Raw genomic sequence first — 21,549 nt, forward strand, 5'->3', positions numbered from 1 at the left:
TTTTTTCATGGACCACCACAATAAGAAACGTGGATTTTTTAAAGAATATTTTTTCATGGACCACCACAACAAGAAACGTGGATTTTTTAAAGAATATTTTTTCATGGACCACCACAACAAGAAACGTGGATTTTTTAAAGAATATTTTTTCATGGACCACCACAACAAGAAACGTGGATTTTTTAAAGAATATTTTTTCATGGACCACCACAACAAGAAACGTGGATTTTTTAAAGAATATTTTTTCATGGACCACCACAACAAGAAACGTGGATTTTTTAAAGAATATTTTTTCATGAACCACAATAAGAAACGTGGATTTTTTAAAGAATATTTTTTCATGAACCACAACAAGAAACGTGGATTTTTTAAAGAATAATTTTTCATGAACCACAACAAGAAACGTGGATTTTTTAAAGAATATTTTTTCATGAACCACAACAAGAAACGTGGATTTTTTAAAGAATATTTTTTCATGAACCGCAACAAGAAACGTGGATTTTTTAAGGAACATTTTTTCATGAACCACAAAAAGAAACGTGGATTTTTTAAAGAATATTTTTTCATGTCCCACCACAACAAGAAACGTGGATTTTTTAAAGAATATTTTTTCATGGACCACCACATCAAGAAACGTGGATTTTTTAAAGAATATTTTTTCATGGACCACCACAACAAGAAACGTGGATTTTTTAAAGAATATTTTTTCATGGACCACCACAACAAGAAACGTGGATTTTTTAAAGAATATTTTTTCATGAACCACAACAAGAAACGTGGATTTTTTAAAGAATATTTTTTCATGGACCACCACAACAAGAAACGTGGATTTTTTAAAGAATATTTTTTCATGGACCACCACAACAAGAAACGTGGATTTTTTAAAGAATATTTTTTCATGGACCACCACAACAAGAAACGTGGATTTTTTAAAGAATATTTTTTCATGGACCACCACAACAAGAAACGTGGATTTTTTAAAGAATATTTTTTCATGGACCACCACAACAAGAAACGTGGATTTTTTAAAGAATATTTTTTCATGGACCACCACAACAAGAAACGTGGATTTTTTTAAGAATATTTTTTCATGGACCACCACAACAAGAAACGTGGATTTTTTAAAGAATATTTTTTCATGGACCACCACAACAGGAAACGTGGATTTTTTAAAGAATATTTTTTCATGGACCAACACAACAAGAAACGTGGATTTTTTAAAGAATATTTTTTCATGGACCAACACAACAAGAAACGTGGATTTTTTAAAGAATATTTTTTTATGGACCACCACAACAAGAAACGTGGATTTTTTAAAGAATATTTTTTCCTGGACCACCACAACAAGAAACGTGGATTTTTTAAAGAATATTTTTTCATGGACCACCACAATAAGAAACGTGGATTTTTTAAAGAATATTTTTTCATGGACCACAACGAAATGAGGATTTCTTAAAGAATATTTTTTCATGGACCACCACAATAAGAAACGTGGATTTTTTAAAGAATATTTTTTCATGAACCACAATAAGAAACGTGGATTTTTTAAAGAATATTTTTTCATGAACCACAACAAGAAACGTGGATTTTTTAAAGAATATTTTTTCATGGACCACCACAACAAGAAACGTGGATTTTTTAAAGAATATTTTTTCATGAACCACAACAAGAAACGTGGATTTTTTAAAGAATATTTTTTCATGAACCACAACAAGAAACGTGGATTTTTTAAAGAATATTTTTTCATGAACCACAACAAGAAACGTGGATTTTTTAAAGAATATTTTTTCATGAACCACAACAAGAAACGTGGATTTTTTAAAGAATATTTTTTCATGAACAACAACAAGAAACGTGGATTTTTTAAAGAATATTTTTTCATGAACAACAACAAGAAACGTGGATTTTTTAAAGAATATTTTTTCATGAACCACAACAAGAAACGTGGATTTTTTAAAGAATATTTTTTCATGAACCACAACAAGAAACGTGGATTTTTTAAAGAATATTTTTTCATGAACCACAACAAGAAACGTGGATTTTTTAAAGAATATTTTTTCATGAACCACAACAAGAAACGTGGATTTTTTAAAGAATATTTTTTCATGGACCACCACAACAAGAAACGTGGATTTTTTAAAGAATATTTTTTCATGAACCACAACAAGAAACGTGGATTTTTTAAAGAATATTTTTTCATGAACCAAAACAAGAAACGTGGATTTTTTAAAGAATATTTTTTCATGGACCACCACAACAAGAAACGTGGATTTTTTAAAGAATATTTTTTCATGAACCAAAACAAGAAACGTGGATTTTTTAAAGAATATTTTTTCATGGACCACCACAACAAGAAACGTGGATTTTTTAAAGAATATTTTTTCATGGACCACCACAACAAGAAACGTGGATTTTTTAAAGAATATTTTTTCATGGACCACCACAACAAGAAACGTGGATTTTTTTAAAGAATATTTTTTCATGGACCACCACAACAAGAAACGTGGATTTTTTAAAGAATATTTTTTCATGGACCACCACAACAAGAAACGTGGATTTTTTAAAGAATATTTTTTCATGGACCACTACAACAAGAAACGTGGATTTTTTAAAGAATATTTTTTCATGGACCACCACAACAAGAAACGTGGATTTTTTAAAGAATATTTTTTCATGGACCACCACAACAAGAAACGTGGATTTTTTAAAGAATATTTTTTCATGGACCACCACAACAAGAAACGTGGATTTTTTAAAGAATATTTTTTCATGGACCACCACAACAAGAAACGTGGATTTTTTAAAGAATATTTTTTCATGGACCACCACAACAAGAAACGTGGATTTTTTAAAGAATATTTTTTCATGGACCACCACAACAAGAAACGTGGATTTTTTAAAGAATATTTTTTCATGGACCACCACAACAAGAAACGTGGATTTTTTAAAGAATATTTTTTCATGGACCACCACAACAAGAAACGTGGATTTTTTAAAGAATATTTTTTCATGGACCACCACAACAAGAAACGTGGATTTTTTAAAGAATATTTTTTCATGGACCACCACAACAAGAAACGTGGATTTTTTAAAGAATATTTTTTCATGGACCACCACAACAAGAAACGTGGATTTTTTAAAGAATATTTTTTCATGGACCACCACAACAAGAAACGTGGATTTTTTAAAGAATATTTTTTCATGGACCACCACAACAAGAAACGTGGATTTTTTAAAGAATATTTTTTCATGGACCACCACAACAAGAAACGTGGATTTTTTAAAGAATATTTTTTCATGGACCACCACAACAAGAAACGTGGATTTTTTAAAGAATATTTTTTCATGGACCACCACAACAAGAAACGTGGATTTTTTAAAGAATATTTTTTCATGGACCACCACAACAAGAAACGTGGATTTTTTAAAGAATATTTTTTCATGGACCACCACAACAAGAAACGTGGATTTTTTAAAGAATATTTTTTCATGGACCACCACAACAAGAAACGTGGATTTTTTAAAGAATATTTTTTCATGGACCACCACAACAAGAAACGTGGATTTTTTAAAGAATATTTTTTCATGGACCACCACAACAAGAAACGTGGATTTTTTAAAGAATATTTTTTCCTGGACCACCACAACAAGAAACGTGGATTTTTTAAAGAATATTTTTTCATGGACCACAACAAGAAACGTGGATTTTTTAAAGAATATTTTTTCATGAACCACAACAAGAAACGTGGATTTTTTAAAGAATATTTTTTCATGAACCACAACAAGAAACGTGGATTTTTTAAAGAATATTTTTTCATGAACCACAACAAGAAACGTGGATTTTTTAAAGAATATTTTTTCATGAACCACAACAAGAAACGTGGATTTTTTAAAGAATATTTTTTCATGAACCACAACAAGAAACGTGGATTTTTTAAAGAATATTTTTTCATGAACCACAACAAGAAACGTGGATTTTTTAAAGAATATTTTTTCATGAACCACAACAAGAAACGTGGATTTTTTAAAGAATATTTTTTCATGAACCACAACAAGAAACGTGGATTTTTTAAAGAATATTTTTTCATGAACCACAACAAGAAACGTGGATTTTTTAAAGAATATTTTTTCATGAACCACAACAAGAAACGTGGATTTTTTAAAGAAACGTGGATTTTTTAAAGAATATTTTTTCATGAACCACAACAAGAAACGTGGATTTTTTAAAGAAACGTGGATTTTTTAAAGAATATTTTTTCATGGACCACCACAACAAGAAACGTGGATTTTTTAAAGAATATTTTTTCATGGACCACCACAACAAGAAACGTGGATTTTTTAAAGAATATTTTTTCATGGACCACCACAACAAGAAACGTGGATTTTTTAAAGAATATTTTTTCATGGACCACCACAACAAGAAACGTGGATTTTTTAAAGAATATTTTTTCATGGACCACCACAACAAGAAACGTGGATTTTTTAAAGAATATTTTTTCATGGACCACCACAACAAGAAACGTGGATTTTTTAAAGAATATTTTTTCATGGACCACCACAACAAGAAACGTGGATTTTTTAAAGAATATTTTTTCATGGACCACCACAACAAGAAACGTGGATTTTTTAAAGAATATTTTTTCATGGACCACCACAACAAGAAACGTGGATTTTTTAAAGAATATTTTTTCATGGACCACCACAACAAGAAACGTGGATTTTTTAAAGAATATTTTTTCATGGACCACCACAACAAGAAACGTGGATTTTTTAAAGAATATTTTTTCATGGACCACCACAACAAGAAACGTGGATTTTTTAAAGAATATTTTTTCATGGACCACCACAACAAGAAACGTGGATTTTTTAAAGAATATTTTTTCATGGACCACCACAACAAGAAACGTGGATTTTTTAAAGAATATTTTTTCATGGACCACCACAACAAGAAACGTGGATTTTTTAAAGAATATTTTTTCATGGACCACCACAACAAGAAACGTGGATTTTTTAAAGAATATTTTTTCATGGACCACCACAACAAGAAACGTGGATTTTTTAAAGAATATTTTTTCATGGACCACCACAACAAGAAACGTGGATTTTTTAAAGAATATTTTTTCATGGACCACCACAACAAGAAACGTATATTTTTTAAAGAATATTTTTTCATGGACCACCACAACAAGAAACGTGGATTTTTTAAAGAATATTTTTTCATGGACCACAACGAAATGAGGATTTCTTAAAGAATATTTTTTCATGGACCACCACAATAAGAAACGTGGATTTTTTAAAGAATATTTTTTCATGAACCACAATAAGAAACGTGGATTTTTTAAAGAATATTTTTTCATGAACCACAACAAGAAACGTGGATTTTTTAAAGAATATTTTTTCATGAACCACAACAAGAAACGTGGATTTTTTAAAGAATATTTTTTCATGAACCACAACAAGAAACGTGGATTTTTTAAAGAATATTTTTTCATGAACCACAACAAGAAACGTGGATTTTTTAAAGAATATTTTTCATGAACCACAACAAGAAACGTGGATTTTTTAAAGAATATTTTTTCATGAACCACAACAAGAAACGTGGATTTTTTAAAGAATATTTTTTCATGAACCACAACAAGAAACGTGGATTTTTTAAAGAATATTTTTTCATGAACCACAACAAGAAACGTGGATTTTTTAAAGAATATTTTTTCATGAACCACAACAAGAAACGTGGATTTTTTAAAGAATATTTTTTCATGAACCACAACAAGAAACGTGGATTTTTTAAAGAATATTTTTTCATGGACCACCACAACAAGAAACGTGGATTTTTTAAAGAATATTTTTTCATGAACCACAACAAGAAACGTGGCTTTTTAAAGAATATTTTTTCATGGACCACCACAACAAGAAACGTGGATTTTTTAAAGAATATTTTTTCATGGACCACCACAACAAGAAACGTGGATTTTTTAAAGAATATTTTTTCATGGACCACCAAAACAAGAAACGTGGATTTTTTAAAGAATATTTTTTCATGGACCACCACAACAAGAAACGTGGATTTTTTAAAGAATATTTTTTCATGAACCACAACAAGAAACGTGGATTTTTTAAAGAATATTTTTTCATGGACCACCACAACAAGAAACGTGGATTTTTTAAAGAATATTTTTTTATGGACCACCACAACAAGAAACGTGGATTTTTTAAAGAATATTTTTTCATGGACCACCACAACAAGAAACGTGGATTTTTTAAAGAATATTTTTTCATGGACCACCACAACAAGAAACGTGGATTTTTTAAAGAATATTTTTTCATGGACCACCACAACAAGAAACGTGGATTTTTTAAAGAATATTTTTTCATGGACCACCACAACAAGAAACGTGGATTTTTTAAAGAATATTTTTTCATGGACCACCACAATAAGAAACGTGGATTTTTTAAAGAATATTTTTTCATGGACCACCACAACAAGAAACGTGGATTTTTTAAAGAATATTTTTTCATGGACCACCACAACAAGAAACGTGGATTTTTTAAAGAATATTTTTTCATGGACCACCACAACAAGAAACGTGGATTTTTTAAAGAATATTTTTTCATGGACCACAACGAAATGAGGATTTCTTAAAGAATATTTTTTCATGGACCACCACAATAAGAAACGTGGATTTTTTAAAGAATATTTTTTCATGAACCACAATAAGAAACGTGGATTTTTTAAAGAATATTTTTTCATGAACCACAACAAGAAACGTGGATTTTTTAAAGAATATTTTTTCATGGACCACCACAACAAGAAACGTGGATTTTTTAAAGAATATTTTTTCATGAACCACAACAAGAAACGTGGATTTTTTAAAGAATATTTTTTCATGAACCACAACAAGAAACGTGGATTTTTTAAAGAATATTTTTTCATGGACCACCACAACAAGAAACGTGGATTTTTTAAAGAATATTTTTTCATGAACCACAACAAGAAACGTGGATTTTTTAAAGAATATTTTTTCATGAACCACAACAAGAAACGTGGATTTTTTAAAGAACATTTTTTCATGAACCACAAAAAGAAACGTGGATTTTTTAAAGAATATTTTTTCATGGACCACCACAACAAGAAACGTGGATTTTTTAAAGAATATTTTTTCATGGACCACCACATCAAGAAACGTGGATTTTTTAAAGAATATTTTTTCATGGACCACCACAACAAGAAACGTGGATTTTTTAAAGAATATTTTTTCATGGACCACCACAACAAGAAACGTGGATTTTTTAAAGAATATTTTTTCATGGACCACCACAACAAGAAACGTGGATTTTTTAAAGAATATTTTTTCATGGACCACCACAACAAGAAACGTGGATTTTTTAAAGAATATTTTTTCATGGACCACCACAACAAGAAACGTGGATTTTTTAAAGAATATTTTTTCATGGACCACCACAACAAGAAACGTGGATTTTTTAAAGAATATTTTTTCATGGACCACCACAACAAGAAACGTGGATTTTTTAAAGAATATTTTTTCATGGACCACCACAACAAGAAACGTGGATTTTTTTAAGAATATTTTTTCATGGACCACCACAACAAGAAACGTGGATTTTTTAAAGAATATTTTTTCATGGACCACCACAACAAGAAACGTGGATTTTTTAAAGAATATTTTTTCATGGACCAACACAACAAGAAACGTGGATTTTTTAAAGAATATTTTTTCATGGACCAACACAACAAGAAACGTGGATTTTTTAAAGAATATTTTTTCATGGACCACCACAACAAGAAACGTGGATTTTTTAAAGAATATTTTTTTATGGACCACCACAACAAGAAACGTGGATTTTTTAAAGAATATTTTTTCATGGACCACCACAACAAGAAACGTGGATTTTTTAAAGAATATTTTTTCATGGACCACCACAACAAGAAACGTGGATTTTTTAAAGAATATTTTTTCATGGACCACAACAAGAAACGTGGATTTTTTAAAGAATATTTTTTCATGGACCACCACAACAAGAAACGTGGATTTTTTAAAGAATATTTTTTCATGAACCACAACAAGAAACGTGGATTTTTTAAAGAATATTTTTTCATGGACCACCACAACAAGAAACGTGGATTTTTTAAAGAATATTTTTTCATGAACCACAACAAGAAACGTGGATTTTTTAAAGAATATTTTTTCATGAACCAAAACAAGAAACGTGGATTTTTTAAAGAATATTTTTTCATGGACCACCACAACAAGAAACGTGGATTTTTTAAAGAATATTTTTTCATGGACCACAACAAGAAACGTGGATTTTTTAAAGAATATTTTTTCATGGACCACAACAAGAAACGTGGATTTTTTAAAGAATATTTTTTCATGGACCACCACAACAAGAAACGTGGATTTTTTAAAGAATATTTTTTCATGAACCACAACAAGAAACGTGGATTTTTTAAAGAATATTTTTTCCTGGACCACCACAACAAGAAACGTGGATTTTTTAAAGAATATTTTTTCATGGACCACCACAATAAGAAACGTGGATTTTTTAAAGAATATTTTTTCATGGACCACCACAATAAGAAACGTGGATTTTTTAAAGAATATTTTTTCATGGACCACCATAACAAGAAACGTGGACTTTTTAAAGAGTGTTTTTTCATGGACCACCAAAAAAAGAAACGTGGATTTTTTAAAGAATATTTTTTCATGGACCACTACAACAAGAAACGAGGATTTTTTAAAGAATATTTTTTCATGGACCACTACAACAAGAAACGTGGATTTTTTAAAGAATATTTTTTCATGGACCACTACAACAAGAAACGAGGATTTTTTAAAGAATATTTTTTCATGGACCACCACAACAAGAAACGTGGATTTTTTAAAGAATATTTTTTCATGGACCACCACAACAAGAAACGTGGATTTTTTAAAGAATATTTTTTCATGGATCACCACAACAAGAAACGTGGATTTTTTAAAGAATATTTTTTCATGGACCACCACAACAAGAAAAGTGGATTTTTTAAAGAATATTTTTTCATGGACCACCACAACAAGAAACGTGGATTTTTTAAAGAATATTTTTTCATGGACCACCACAACAAGAAACGTGGATTTTTTAAAGAATATTTTTTCATGGACCACCACAACAAGAAACGTGGATTTTTTAAAGAATATTTTTTCATGGACCACCACAACAAGAAACGTGGATTTTTTAAAGAATATTTTTTCATGGACCACCACAACAAGAAACGTGGATTTTTTAAAGAATATTTTTTTCATGGACCACCAAAAAAAGAAACGTGGATTTTTTAAAGAATATTTTTTCATGGACCACCAAACAAAAAACGTGGATTTTTTAAAGAATATTTTTTCATGGACCACCACAACAAGAAACGTGGATTTTTTAAAGAATATTTTTTCATGGACCACCACAACAAGAAACGTGGATTTTTTAAAGAATATTTTTTCATGGACCACCAAAACAAGAAACGTGGATTTTTTAAAGAATATTTTTTCATGGACCACCAAACAAAAAACGTGGATTTTTTAAAGAATATTTTTCATGGACCACCAAAACAAGAAACGTGGATTTTTTAAAGAATATTTTTTCATGGACCACCACAACAAGGAACGTGGATTTTTTAAAGAATATTTTTTCATGGACCACCACAACAAGAAACGTGGATTTTTTAAAGAATATTTTTTCATGGACCACCACAACAATAAACGTGGATTTTTTAAAGAATATTTTTTCATGGACAACCACAACAAGAAACGTGGATTTTTTAAAGAATATTTTTTCATGGACCACCACAACAAGAAACGTGGATTTTTTAAAGAATATTTTTTCATGGACCACTACAACAAGAAACGTGGATTTTTTAAAGAATATTTTTTCATGGACCACTACAACAAGAAACGAGGATTTTTTTAAAGAATATTTTTTCATGGACCACCACAACAAGAAACGTGGATTTTTTAAAGAATATTTTTTCATGGACCAACACAACAAAAAACGTGGATTTTTTAAAGAATATTTTTTCATGGACCACCACAACAAGAAACGTGGATTTTTTAAAGAATATTTTTTCATGGACCACCACAACAAGAAACGTGGATTTTTTAAAGAATATTTTTTCATGGACCACCACAACAAGAAACGTGGATTTTTTAAAGAATATTTTTTCATGGACCACCACAACAAGAAACGTGGATTTTTTAAAGAATATTTTTTTCATGGACCATCGCAACAAGAATCGTGGATTTTTTAAAGAATATTTTTTCATGGACCATTACAACAAGAAACGTGGATTTTTTAAAGAATATTTTTTCATGGACCACCACAACAAGAAACGTGGATTTTTTAAAGAATATTTTTTCATGGACCATTACAACAAGAAACGTGGATTTTTTAAAGAATATTTTTTCATGGACCACCACAACAAGAAACGTGGATTTTTTAAAGAATATTTTTTCATGGACCACCACAACAAGAAACGTGGATTTTTTAAAGAATATTTTTTCATGGACCACCACAACAAGAAACGTAGATTTTTAAAGAATATTTTTTCATGGACCACCACAACAAGAAACGTGGATTTTTTAAAGAATATTTTTCATGGACCACCACAACAAGAAACGTGGATTTTTTAAAGAATATTTTTCATGGACCACCACAACAAGAAACGTGGATTTTTTAAAGAATATTTTTTCATGGACCACCACAACAAGAAACGTGGATTTTTTAAAGAATATTTTTTCATGGACCACCACAACAAGAAACGTGGGATTTTTTAAAGAATATTTTTCATGGACCACCACAACAAGAAACGTAGATTTTTAAAGAATATTTTTTCATGGACCACCACAACAAGAAACGTGGATTTTTTAAAGAATATTTTTTCATGGACCACCACAACAAGAAACGTGGATTTTTAAAGAATATTTTTTCATGGACCACCACAACAAGAAACGTGGATTTTTTAAAGAATATTTTTTCATGGACCACCACAACAAGAAACGTGGATTTTTTAAAGAATATTTTTTCATGGACCACCACAACAAGAAACGTGGATTTTTTAAAGAATATTTTTTCATGGACCACACAACAAGAAACGTGGATTTTTTAAAGAATATTTTTTCATGGACCACCACAACAAGAAACGTGGATTTTTAAAGAATATTTTTTCATGGACCACCACAACAAGAAACGTGGATTTTTTAAAGAATATTTTTTCATGGACCACCACAACAAGAAACGTGGATTTTTTAAAGAATATTTTTTCATGGACCACCACAACAAGAAACGTGGATTTTTTAAAGAATATTTTTTCATGGACCACCACAACAAGAAACGTGGATTTTTTAAAGAATATTTTTTCATGGACCACCACAACAAGAAACGTGGATTTTTTAAAGAATATTTTTTCATGGACCACCACAACAAGAAACGTGGATTTTTTAAAGAATATTTTTTCATGGACCACCAAAACAAGAAACGTGGATTTTTTTAAAGAATATTTTTTCATGGACCACCACAACAAGAAACGTGGATTTTTTAAAGAATATTTTTTCATGGACCACCACAACAAGAAACGTGGATTTTTTAAAGAATATTTTTTCATGGACCACCACAACAAGAAACGTGGATTTTTTAAAGAATATTTTTTCATGGACCACCACAACAAGAAACGTGGATTTTTTAAAGAATATTTTTTCATGGACCACCACAACAAGAAACGTGGATTTTTTAAAGAATATTTTTTCATGGACCACCACAACAAGAAACGTGGATTTTTTAAAGAATATTTTTTCATGGACCACCACAACAAGAAACGTGGATTTTTTAAAGAATATTTTTTCATGGACCACCACAACAAGAAACGTGGATTTTTTAAAGAATATTTTTTCATGGACCACCACAACAAGAAACGTGGATTTTTTAAAGAATATTTTTTCATGGACCATCTGTCCAAGAAACGTGGATTTTTTAAAGAATAATTTTTCATGGACCATCTGTCCAAGAAACGTAGATTTTTTAAAGAATAATTTTTCATGGACCATCTGACCAAGAAACGTGGATTTTTAAAGAATCATTTTTCGTGCACCATCTGACCAAGAAACGTGGATTTTTTAAAGAATAGTTTTTCATGGACCATCTGACCAAGAAACGTGGATTTTTTAAAGAATAGTTTTTCATGGACCATCTGACCAAGAAACGTGGATTTTTTAAAGAATAGTTTTTCATGGACCATCTGACCAAGAACGTGGATTTTTAAGAATAGTTTTTCATGGACCATCTGACCAAGAAACGTGGATTTTTTAAAGAATAGTTTTTCATGGACCATCTGACCAAGAAACGTGGATTTTTTAAAGAATAGTTTTTCATGGACCATCTGACCAAGAAACGTGGATTTTTTAAGAATAGTTTTTCATGGACCATCTGACCAAGAAACGTGGATTTTTTAAAGAATAGTTTTTCATGGACCATCTGACCAAGAAACGTGGATTTTTAAAGAATAGTTTTTCATGGACCATCTGACCAAGAAACGTGGATTTTTTAAAGAATAGTTTTTCATGGACCATCTGACCAAGAAACGTGGGATTTTTTAAAGAATAGTTTTTCATGGACCATCTGACCAAGAAACGTGGATTTTTTAAAGAATAGTTTTTCATGGACCATCTGACCAAGAAACGTGGATTTTTTAAAGAATAGTTTTTCATGGACCATCTGACCAAGAAACGTGGATTTTTTAAAGAATAGTTTTTCATGGACCATCTGACCAAGAAACGTGGATTTTTTAAAGAATAGTTTTTCATGGACCATCTGACCAAGAAACGTGGATTTTTTAAAGAATAGTTTTTCATGGACCATCTGACCAAGAAACGTGGATTTTTTAAAGAATAGTTTTTCATGGACCATCTGACCAAGAAACGTGGATTTTTTAAAGAATAGTTTTTCATGGACCATCTGACCAAGAAACGTGGATTTTTTAAAGAATAGTTTTTCATGGACCATCTGACCAAGAAACGTGGATTTTTTAAAGAATAGTTTTTCATGGACCATCTGACCAAGAAACGTGGATTTTTTAAAGAATAGTTTTTCATGGACCATCTGACCAAGAAACGTGGATTTTTTAAAGAATAGTTTTTCATGGACCATCTGACCAAGAAACGTGGATTTTTTAAAGAATAGTTTTTCATGGACCATCTGACCAAGAAACGTGGATTTTTTAAAGAATAGTTTTCATGGACCATCTGACCAAGAAACGTGGATTTTTTAAAGAATAGTTTTTCATGGACCATCTGACCAAGAAACGTGGATTTTTTAAAGAATAGTTTTTCATGGACCATCTGACCAAGAAACGTGGATTTTTTAAAGAATAGTTTTTCATGGACCATCTGACCAAGAAACGTGGATTTTTTAAAGAATAGTTTTTCATGGACCATCTGACCAAGAAACGTGGATTTTTTAAAGAATAGTTTTTCATGGACCATCTGACCAAGAAACGTGGATTTTTTAAAGAATAGTTTTTCATGGACCATCTGACCAAGAAACGTGGATTTTTTAAAGAATAGTTTTTCATGGACCATCTGACCAAGAAACGTGAATTTTGAAACAATAGTTTTTCATGGACCACCTGACCAAGAAACGTGAATTTTGAAACAATAGTTTTTCATGGACCACCTGACCAAGAAACGTGAATTTTGAAACAATAGTTTTTCATGGACCACCGGTCCATGACATGTGGATTTTTAGTTTTTCGTGGACCACCGGTCCAAGAAACGTGGATTTTTTTTAAAGAATATTTTGTTCAAATGTCACGGATCACATTTTTGTGACAACAAAACACAAATCTTGATTTCTGATTCTGGCCCTTTTTCAGACAACCCTCGTCACGAAACCTTACCCCTTTTATCCCTTGCAGTCAGTTAAGCATGTACACGCGTTTGTGTGTTGTAAATGTGCTTCCTTTGGCATTCATTTGCTATCTGTTGTGTTTCGCTCTGTCATTTAATTGTTTTCAATGCAATCCATCCATCCTTTTGTCTTTTCTACTTCTGCTGCTTTTAGTGCTGTCATTATATTGCACCGCAGAACGCAGGCAGGCAGCGAACTAAATGGCAAATTTCGTTCCCCTCATTATAGAATGGACGAACGGATGGACGGGGCGTCAATACTGGTTCCGTTCACAATGTCCCATTGGTTTGTTGTTATTTTAGTTTACCTTCCATTATTATTATCATTTTTGCATGTAATTGTATGTCATTGAAAATTATAAGCACACAATTCTTTCCTCCCTTTTTCTGTCATACATCATTCTTCGTAGTATTTTTTCAGTTATTTTGTGCTGCATAATCATCACTGTTACCGGTTCATTGTAGCTTTTGTTATGCACACAGCGACAATAAGGTATCATCAACAATGGTGTTTTTTTGTTTGTTTTGTTTTTGTTCTTTTATTTATCACACCTTACCCAGTACTTAAAGTATTATTGAAGATTGTTTTTACCTAATCTAAATTTTCAATTTCCATATGGAAGTTGTGGTGGTTTCTTTACACCATTTCTGAGAAGTTGTTGATGACGTTTACGTATGTGGGCCACATACGTAGCCAATGTGGAGGAACGAGGAACATTTTCTGCCTTTTTTAGTTAGAAATTCAACCAAGCTTTTCCATGTTTGCGACTGTCTGTGACTTGTTGACATTCTGAGAATGTTCCAAAGTTAGACAAAATTACCTGTATTCGCTTGTAGTCCTTACATGATATTTTTCGAAATCTAGACATTTGTTGTTGTTATTGTAGCAACGCAAATATGTTCGTTCGTATACATTTTTTAGCTATCTGGTTCAGGTTTCTCTGTGTCATGATCCAAAATGCAACCTAGAATGGCTGCGTCCATAAAGACAGGTGAGTGGATTTGGCTGGGTAGTTTAACAAATGCACAATGTCGTACGGGCCCAATCCATATGGAGAGCATGTGTTGGGTACAGTGCCATCAATTCAGAACCAGTACGAATTGAGGCTACTGCATCATCAAGATCTCAAAAAACCCTTTGGTGTTTGCCTAGGCAGTTTGTGTTCTTCAGTTGCGATGAATGGGGGGTGGTCTCCTAGTACGGCATTCACTCTGTATCTACATATGTACTGCCTGCGCAATAGCATCATTGTGAATGCTATTCAAGCCAGCCTGATAGGCTCGTTTATCTAAATGTTCTTGCCTGCACCTTTGAACCTCTCCTTCCAAATCGTGAAGATCTATTCTGACGTGCCTGTCCACTAGATCGTGGCAATAAATACTGCATCGACAAGATCTTGATGTGTTGTGTACCGGTAAAATCATCGTCTACTCATATAGATTGTTTACTGGTGTCATGATGTGGCACGCTGTTGAAGTTCTTAGGTCGACCTTCTGGCAGGTTAGAATATTCTTCCACTGCGTGGCGCGGACATTTTATACCACACTGGTGACGCAGTGGCGACTTAAACATACTTTCGAACACCCAATATCTTAAGGCAGTTTGCGGTCGGAATCAAGATACGAATGACCAATATGTATAGGAGCAGCCTCATGTCAGCCGTCCAGGTGCTTAACAGTGTGACAGTGGATATAACGGCGTATATTTGCACCTTCCTCTGATGGAAATACAGCACTAAGTCAGCTAGGTAGACATTTAACCATTCACATATGTCATTGACGAGCCACAGCAACTGTTATGGAGCGCAGCCTTTTCCGGTTCAGTCTTCGACTGATATGTATGGATGTGAGGTGTAGTGTTGTTGCGGTACTGTGAATTTTCCGGAATCCATGTTGGGTAACTGTGTTGGGTAACTGGGAAACTGCTTCCCATCAAGGGGAAGAAGAGTGTCTGTAGAATCTTCGCTATTGGAGATCGGTCTTTACGATTCACCTCTGCTGGCATCGTCGCTTGGCTTCAGTACCGGTATCACCCTGCCAGGAACCACAACAATATGGGTGGCTAACCATAGATTTATGATACTTGTCAAACACTCAACGCCGGGTTCATTCAATTGCATAACCATTGTAACTGAGATTTCGTGTGAACCCAACGCTTCGGACGATTTTGAGTTTCGGATGACGTCTGCAATATAACTCATTGAAAATAGTGATGGTACCACCTCGCTTGAGAGTCATAGCACACCACTATTCGCCCTATCACACTCGTTCTGCTCTATAAATTGCCGGTTAAAATAACATGCACACCTCTTCGGTTCTGTCACTGTCACGCTCGAATTCAATAGTGAATCGTTGCCCACAATTTATCTAATTCTGTACCAATGTGGCTTGGCTTCAGATGGTCTAGACACACGTTCCGCTTATGCTTGCCTATAAGAATGTTTACTTCTTGAGTATGTTCCCGAACTCTTGGGTCTACAGGGGAGGTACGACGAAGCTCAACACACTCATTTATTTTGTAGCAAGTGCCTGCAGCTGTAATGATGTACTGGAAAAATTTTTCCTGAGCATCTGGAGGAATGGACAACTCTTTACAGCGATCATTGGTAAATTCTCTAAACCCTTGCCATATACGTAGATTTTCCATGGATCAGAAATGTACGTCTATCAGATGTTATTAATCCGGGTGATCTATTCACGGAAATGATGATTGGACGTTGGTCTGAATCAATGGAAATAACGTGTTACCAGGTGTTACCGGGTGCCACAATGGTGATGTCTGGCAAAAGGTGCCTATCAATTTACTCGGCCATCTCTGCACCCCTCTGGTCATTGCTTAGGGCGGAATTCTAGGTCACATAATGAGCACCAGACTTCTTTAAACAGTAGTGAGTAGCTTTGGCTGGGTAGTGAAACAAAATATGCTTGGTATTGTGCCATCAATTCGGGGCCAATACGAATTGAGGCGGCTGCATAATCAGGATCTTTATTGGGCTAAAATCATTTGTGTTTGCCTTTTTGGCTGGCGTTCATCTGCTGCGATGAATGGGGGTGGTCTCCGAGTACGTCATTCACACTATACCCTTGTACTATCTACGCAACTTCATCATTTTACTGTTATTCGAGCCTGCCTGCTAGGCTCGAGCTTCTCACTCTAGATCATGGAGATCTTTCCTGACGTGGCTGGGTGGGGCAGCCTGTCCACTAGTTCGACACGGTCTGCCGGTGTCATGAAGGGGCCCCTGTTGTAGTCCCCAGGGCACCTCTCCATTGCGTTATTTCTAGATGGAAGATCTGGTAGCCTCTAGACCCAATGTGTTCTTCTTTGGCATGGCGGTTCCGAAGTTTTTCGGCAATTTACACACATACGACCCGAATGCATAGAAAGAGCGTACGAAAGAGAGATAATGTTTTGATTTGTTTTTGTTCTGTAGCGTGCGTGTGTTAAAACACACTAACACACAGTCATAAGCTTCCAATAGTTTGACTACATTCACATTTTGGTATGTTCTCTTCTTGGTCACCCATGCTCTAGACCACTGTTGGCCAGAAATGCTCGGCCTCATACACAAAAGTGTAAAAAATACATGAGTCTTTCGCAATTTGCCCACCATTGCTCTAGACCAAGTATCGGCACCCATACAAATGAAGTATGTGCGGTCACACGCATTCGACATCGAGAGCGTAAATTTCGCTCTCTCCACAAACATGGTGCCAATGGTGCACAAGAAGAGAATGCTATTTTGAGTTTTTGTATGGGAAAGAGAGTTGTAGTTAACTTTTTCGTAAAGAAGCGTGCATGGCTGGTTATTGCATTGCTAAAATTGAAAATCATTGAAAAAGCGACGGCACAACCTTCTTCGTTGACTTCTGAGTGAAGACTAAATGGTGGTTGTTTTGTTGTTACTCTCATTAAGGGCACGTGTGTCCCTTTTTGCCGGATGCTGCTCTAGATCACCACCAATTTAGCAGTGCGACAAACATACAAATACGCACTAAGCGTACAACAATACATACATACATTTGCGAAAGCGACAAATACAAGAGAATCAAGAAAACAGCAATGACGTTACAACTAACAAAACAAACACGAAAGGTATAACGAGTGGTTTTATCGAAGGCTAAGGTTAGCTCAGCCGCTGCCAGGGTCGACTTAAGGATCAAAAATCTTAAATAAGGGAGACGATTAGTTGTACTTCAATGCTTTATTGATACAATTCAGTAAACATGAGGATTAAATGGGTTTGCAAATAGGAGGAGTTCCAGTCTAGGTTGGCTCAATGGTGATCGGGTTGATCAGATCGTTTCGGTGCTGTCGGCTCTGTTATAATCCGGTGTGGGGATCGGCTTAGTGCTATTCGGGAAGCTGTTGGCTCACCTTGGTGGTATTCGGCTGTTGGTGGGTCGTTGACAATCGTCGGGTGTGTCGCTCGGCTCTGGGTAATCGGATGCCGTCGGCTCGTTGGTGATACTCGGCTGTGTGACGATCGGTTGTGCTAATCTGTAAATAGAAGAGTCGTGACTGGTTAGGTAAAAGAGCGAACGAATTGCGAGGAGCGAACGAATCGGCAGGAGCGAACAAATCGCAAGGATCGAACGAATTGCAAAGGCAGACGGTTGTTGTTAGATTCGGATCAAGTGACTGCGGTCAATGCCAAACGTCTTATTTTGTACTTCGTTTAACGCCAGCACTCCACCAATACAGCGACGAAATGAGAATTATGTGTAAGGCGAGTCAACAGGAAATACACTGAACTCAACATTCCTCACGGTGCGCCTTAACTAATTTTAAATGGAAGGTGCTTACACCTGGGAAGTTTTTGCAAATTCTGAAACTACAATGCCCATAGATGAGAAATATCTAAAAACAAAAAAATCGCCGGAGGGATTTTCAAAAAAATCGCGAGTTAAGTTCACATTTTTAGGGGTTCTTTAGGTTTTGACGATTTTGCTTCGAAACCGCGCGTCCTATGTAAATAGGCCTTAGGAAAATGTTGTAGCTGTCAAAATTCACCACAAGATTGACCTTTTTGATACTTTCGTAGGTTTCATCGTTTTTGAGATATAGAAGTTCAAATTGAGACAATGCACTGACTGTATTGCCTCCTTATAAAACAATATCATGATCATGTAATCATGTAAGCACCTTCCATTTAAATTTGGTTAAGGCACACCGTGTGCTTTTAGTGAGGTAGTACAAATAAGAAATAGGTAATACAAGTGATATGTGTAATGTGTACATTTCTATACAGTAGTTGTTTTTGTAAACATGATAAACTAACAGCTTAATAAAAGTTTACGTTAAAATTCAAATGTTTAAATTAACGGAATTTCAACTGAATTAATTAGGAAAAATTAGTCTTAATTTAATGGAAATTGTGTATTTTCTTTGGTCTTGGGAATATAAATAGATGTGAACGGGAGGTAAAAGTTCATCATTACTGTTTAGATAATTTTTTACATGGAATAGTGTGAAAATGAACATAGAATGAATTACAACATTTAATGTTGTAATTTGTTGTTGTCACTGGTGTTCTGAAACGCGCACCACAAGGGAGGGATTTCATGCTTATTTTCTTATTCCGTTTGTAAAATCTATAAATTACCCAAATATGGTATCTTACATTAAGGATAAATACTCGATAGTTCTCGAAAGAATATCTTTATTATTTATATTTATTTAGCTCAAGAATATGAGACGTAGTAAGCTTTTGTAAAGTGGACAATATGATGTCTAAGAACTTTTGATTTATGAAATTAAATTGAAACCTATTCCATGGTTTCAAATGTACCTTCTTGAAACTTAACACAAAATAAGACCCGACGACAAGTCAATTCCTCCTAACAGAGTAACGGAGGGTATAAAAAATTCGACTCGTTCACACTTTCTTATTACACGTTCTCTTTACAGATTCCTCATAAAGCCAGACGACGGCTAGTCAATCAGTCATCGTTGCCGGTAAATAAAGGTGCCAAGAAAGGTGTTAATTGCCCTTTTAGACTCTTTTGACACAAAGAGTAGTTGCAAAAACAAAGCTAAACGCTGTGTTTATTATCTTGAAAACTGCTTTTGAGTTGGCTGCATTAGCTGTTGCACGGTTAATTGTTAAGGGAAATTGTGCATCGTACATCAATTATCTTTCCGTTTTTTTGTTTGTTTGTTTTTTTTTTTTTTTTTTGTATCAAAGAAAGGTAAGAAATCGGTTGGTTGTATTTTAATGAATAATTTAAGACACATGATGACATAGGGGAAGACAGATACCAAGCGACGGTCCTTATCGGCTTTAACATTTCAAAGTACAAATTGCATCTAGTACCAAATTGAAATTTCGGTAGTTACCGATGTTTTTCCGTAAGTTAGCGACGAATAAAAACAACAAACGCAACATCCAAAACAACATATTGTTGTTCAGTGCCTTGAAAATGCATCATTCCTGCAATCAATTGCAACGGTCTCCGCAAAAAAGTCATCATGTCACCGCGATCCGATAACCAGATGTCATTGCCACCTGTAGCTGGCATCGTTGCTATGGTTACAACGAAAGGCTCGTACAAGAAGCAGTAAAAGAAGAATTGCGTTCCTTATACACCAGCATGTCCAGAAGAGACCTATTTCGCTTGACTCTAGTGAACCATACACGGAATGTGTGGGATTAGGAATTGCCTTCCTTCTGCACCCGTCTGTTCAGTACAGACCTATCTCGCTTCAGTTGGACTCTAGTGTCCTATTCATGGAATGTATGGTATTAGCAGTTAAGTTTGGGGCTGCCGATGAATAGTTGTGCCCTGCTTTATGTGTCCGACACTAGTTGAATTTTGAAGGGCGATAACTAGTCTGGTAATAGGGGACTTCAATGGTCATCATGAGTTTCGGAATTCTGTCCTAGGCAAATAGCCATAGGGGTACAATTTACACGGTGAACAAAGGCGCTTCTTTAAGAATAAGAGGAGATTGTCATAGCTTTCCTGGCATCACCATTGTGGTACCCTGTCTGATAAATGACGTTTCCTGCCAAGCCGTTATTTCCCATGGCTCAGACTATCTTCAAATCATCGTCTCCATTTACAGATCACCCAACTTCATAACCTCTAAACGCCGTTCTTTTCTTAACTGATTGGCGAGATTTCAGATAATTTACCAATAACAGCTTCAGAGAGCTGCCTCGGTTAGCAGCCGCTCGCTACATACCTACTGGTCGAATATCCGAAATAAGGCCAAATTTCCCAGCAGAGGCGACGGGACTAGCAAATCAGCGTGATGAGCATCGTCGTACGAACCCTGAAGACCCAGGAGTTATGGAACTTACTCTTTATGTCAACATAACATAAGCGGAAAAAGCGGCTGGACCACCTGAAGCAATGCAAAATTGGTACACGATTAAGTAAATTGTGGGCAACGTTTCAAGCACTCTCGAATTCAAGAAAAAAGGATGACAGAACGGCTGTTACTTGCAACGGCGTTAGAGAGAACGATTCAAAGAGGTGCGCGTATTATTATAACCTAAGGTTTATAGAGCACCCCAAGAGAGTTGCGCCTCCCAGCCGAAGCGGTACCATCACAATTTACGATGGGCGATGTTGCAGACGTCATCCGAAACCCGTT

At 34.3% G+C, this 21,549-nt stretch overlaps 1 protein-coding gene across 1 annotated transcript in view; it reads right to left on the reverse strand.

The window, feature by feature from the left end:
• LOC141392453 (uncharacterized) overlaps positions 1-21,549 on the reverse strand; it is a 159,608-nt gene that overhangs the window by 115,369 nt on the left and 22,690 nt on the right. Inside the window, exon 4 of the mRNA XM_073965391.1 lies at positions 18,325-18,447. Coding sequence (XP_073821492.1) covers positions 18,325-18,447 — 123 coding nt within the window. The remainder of the gene's footprint in view (positions 1-18,324; positions 18,448-21,549) is intronic.

This window comes from Musca autumnalis, unplaced genomic scaffold, assembly GCF_047663935.1.
Source record: "Musca autumnalis isolate F117 unplaced genomic scaffold, ASM4766393v1 scaffold_2, whole genome shotgun sequence".
NCBI classification, from domain to species: Eukaryota; Metazoa; Arthropoda; class Insecta; order Diptera; family Muscidae; genus Musca; species Musca autumnalis.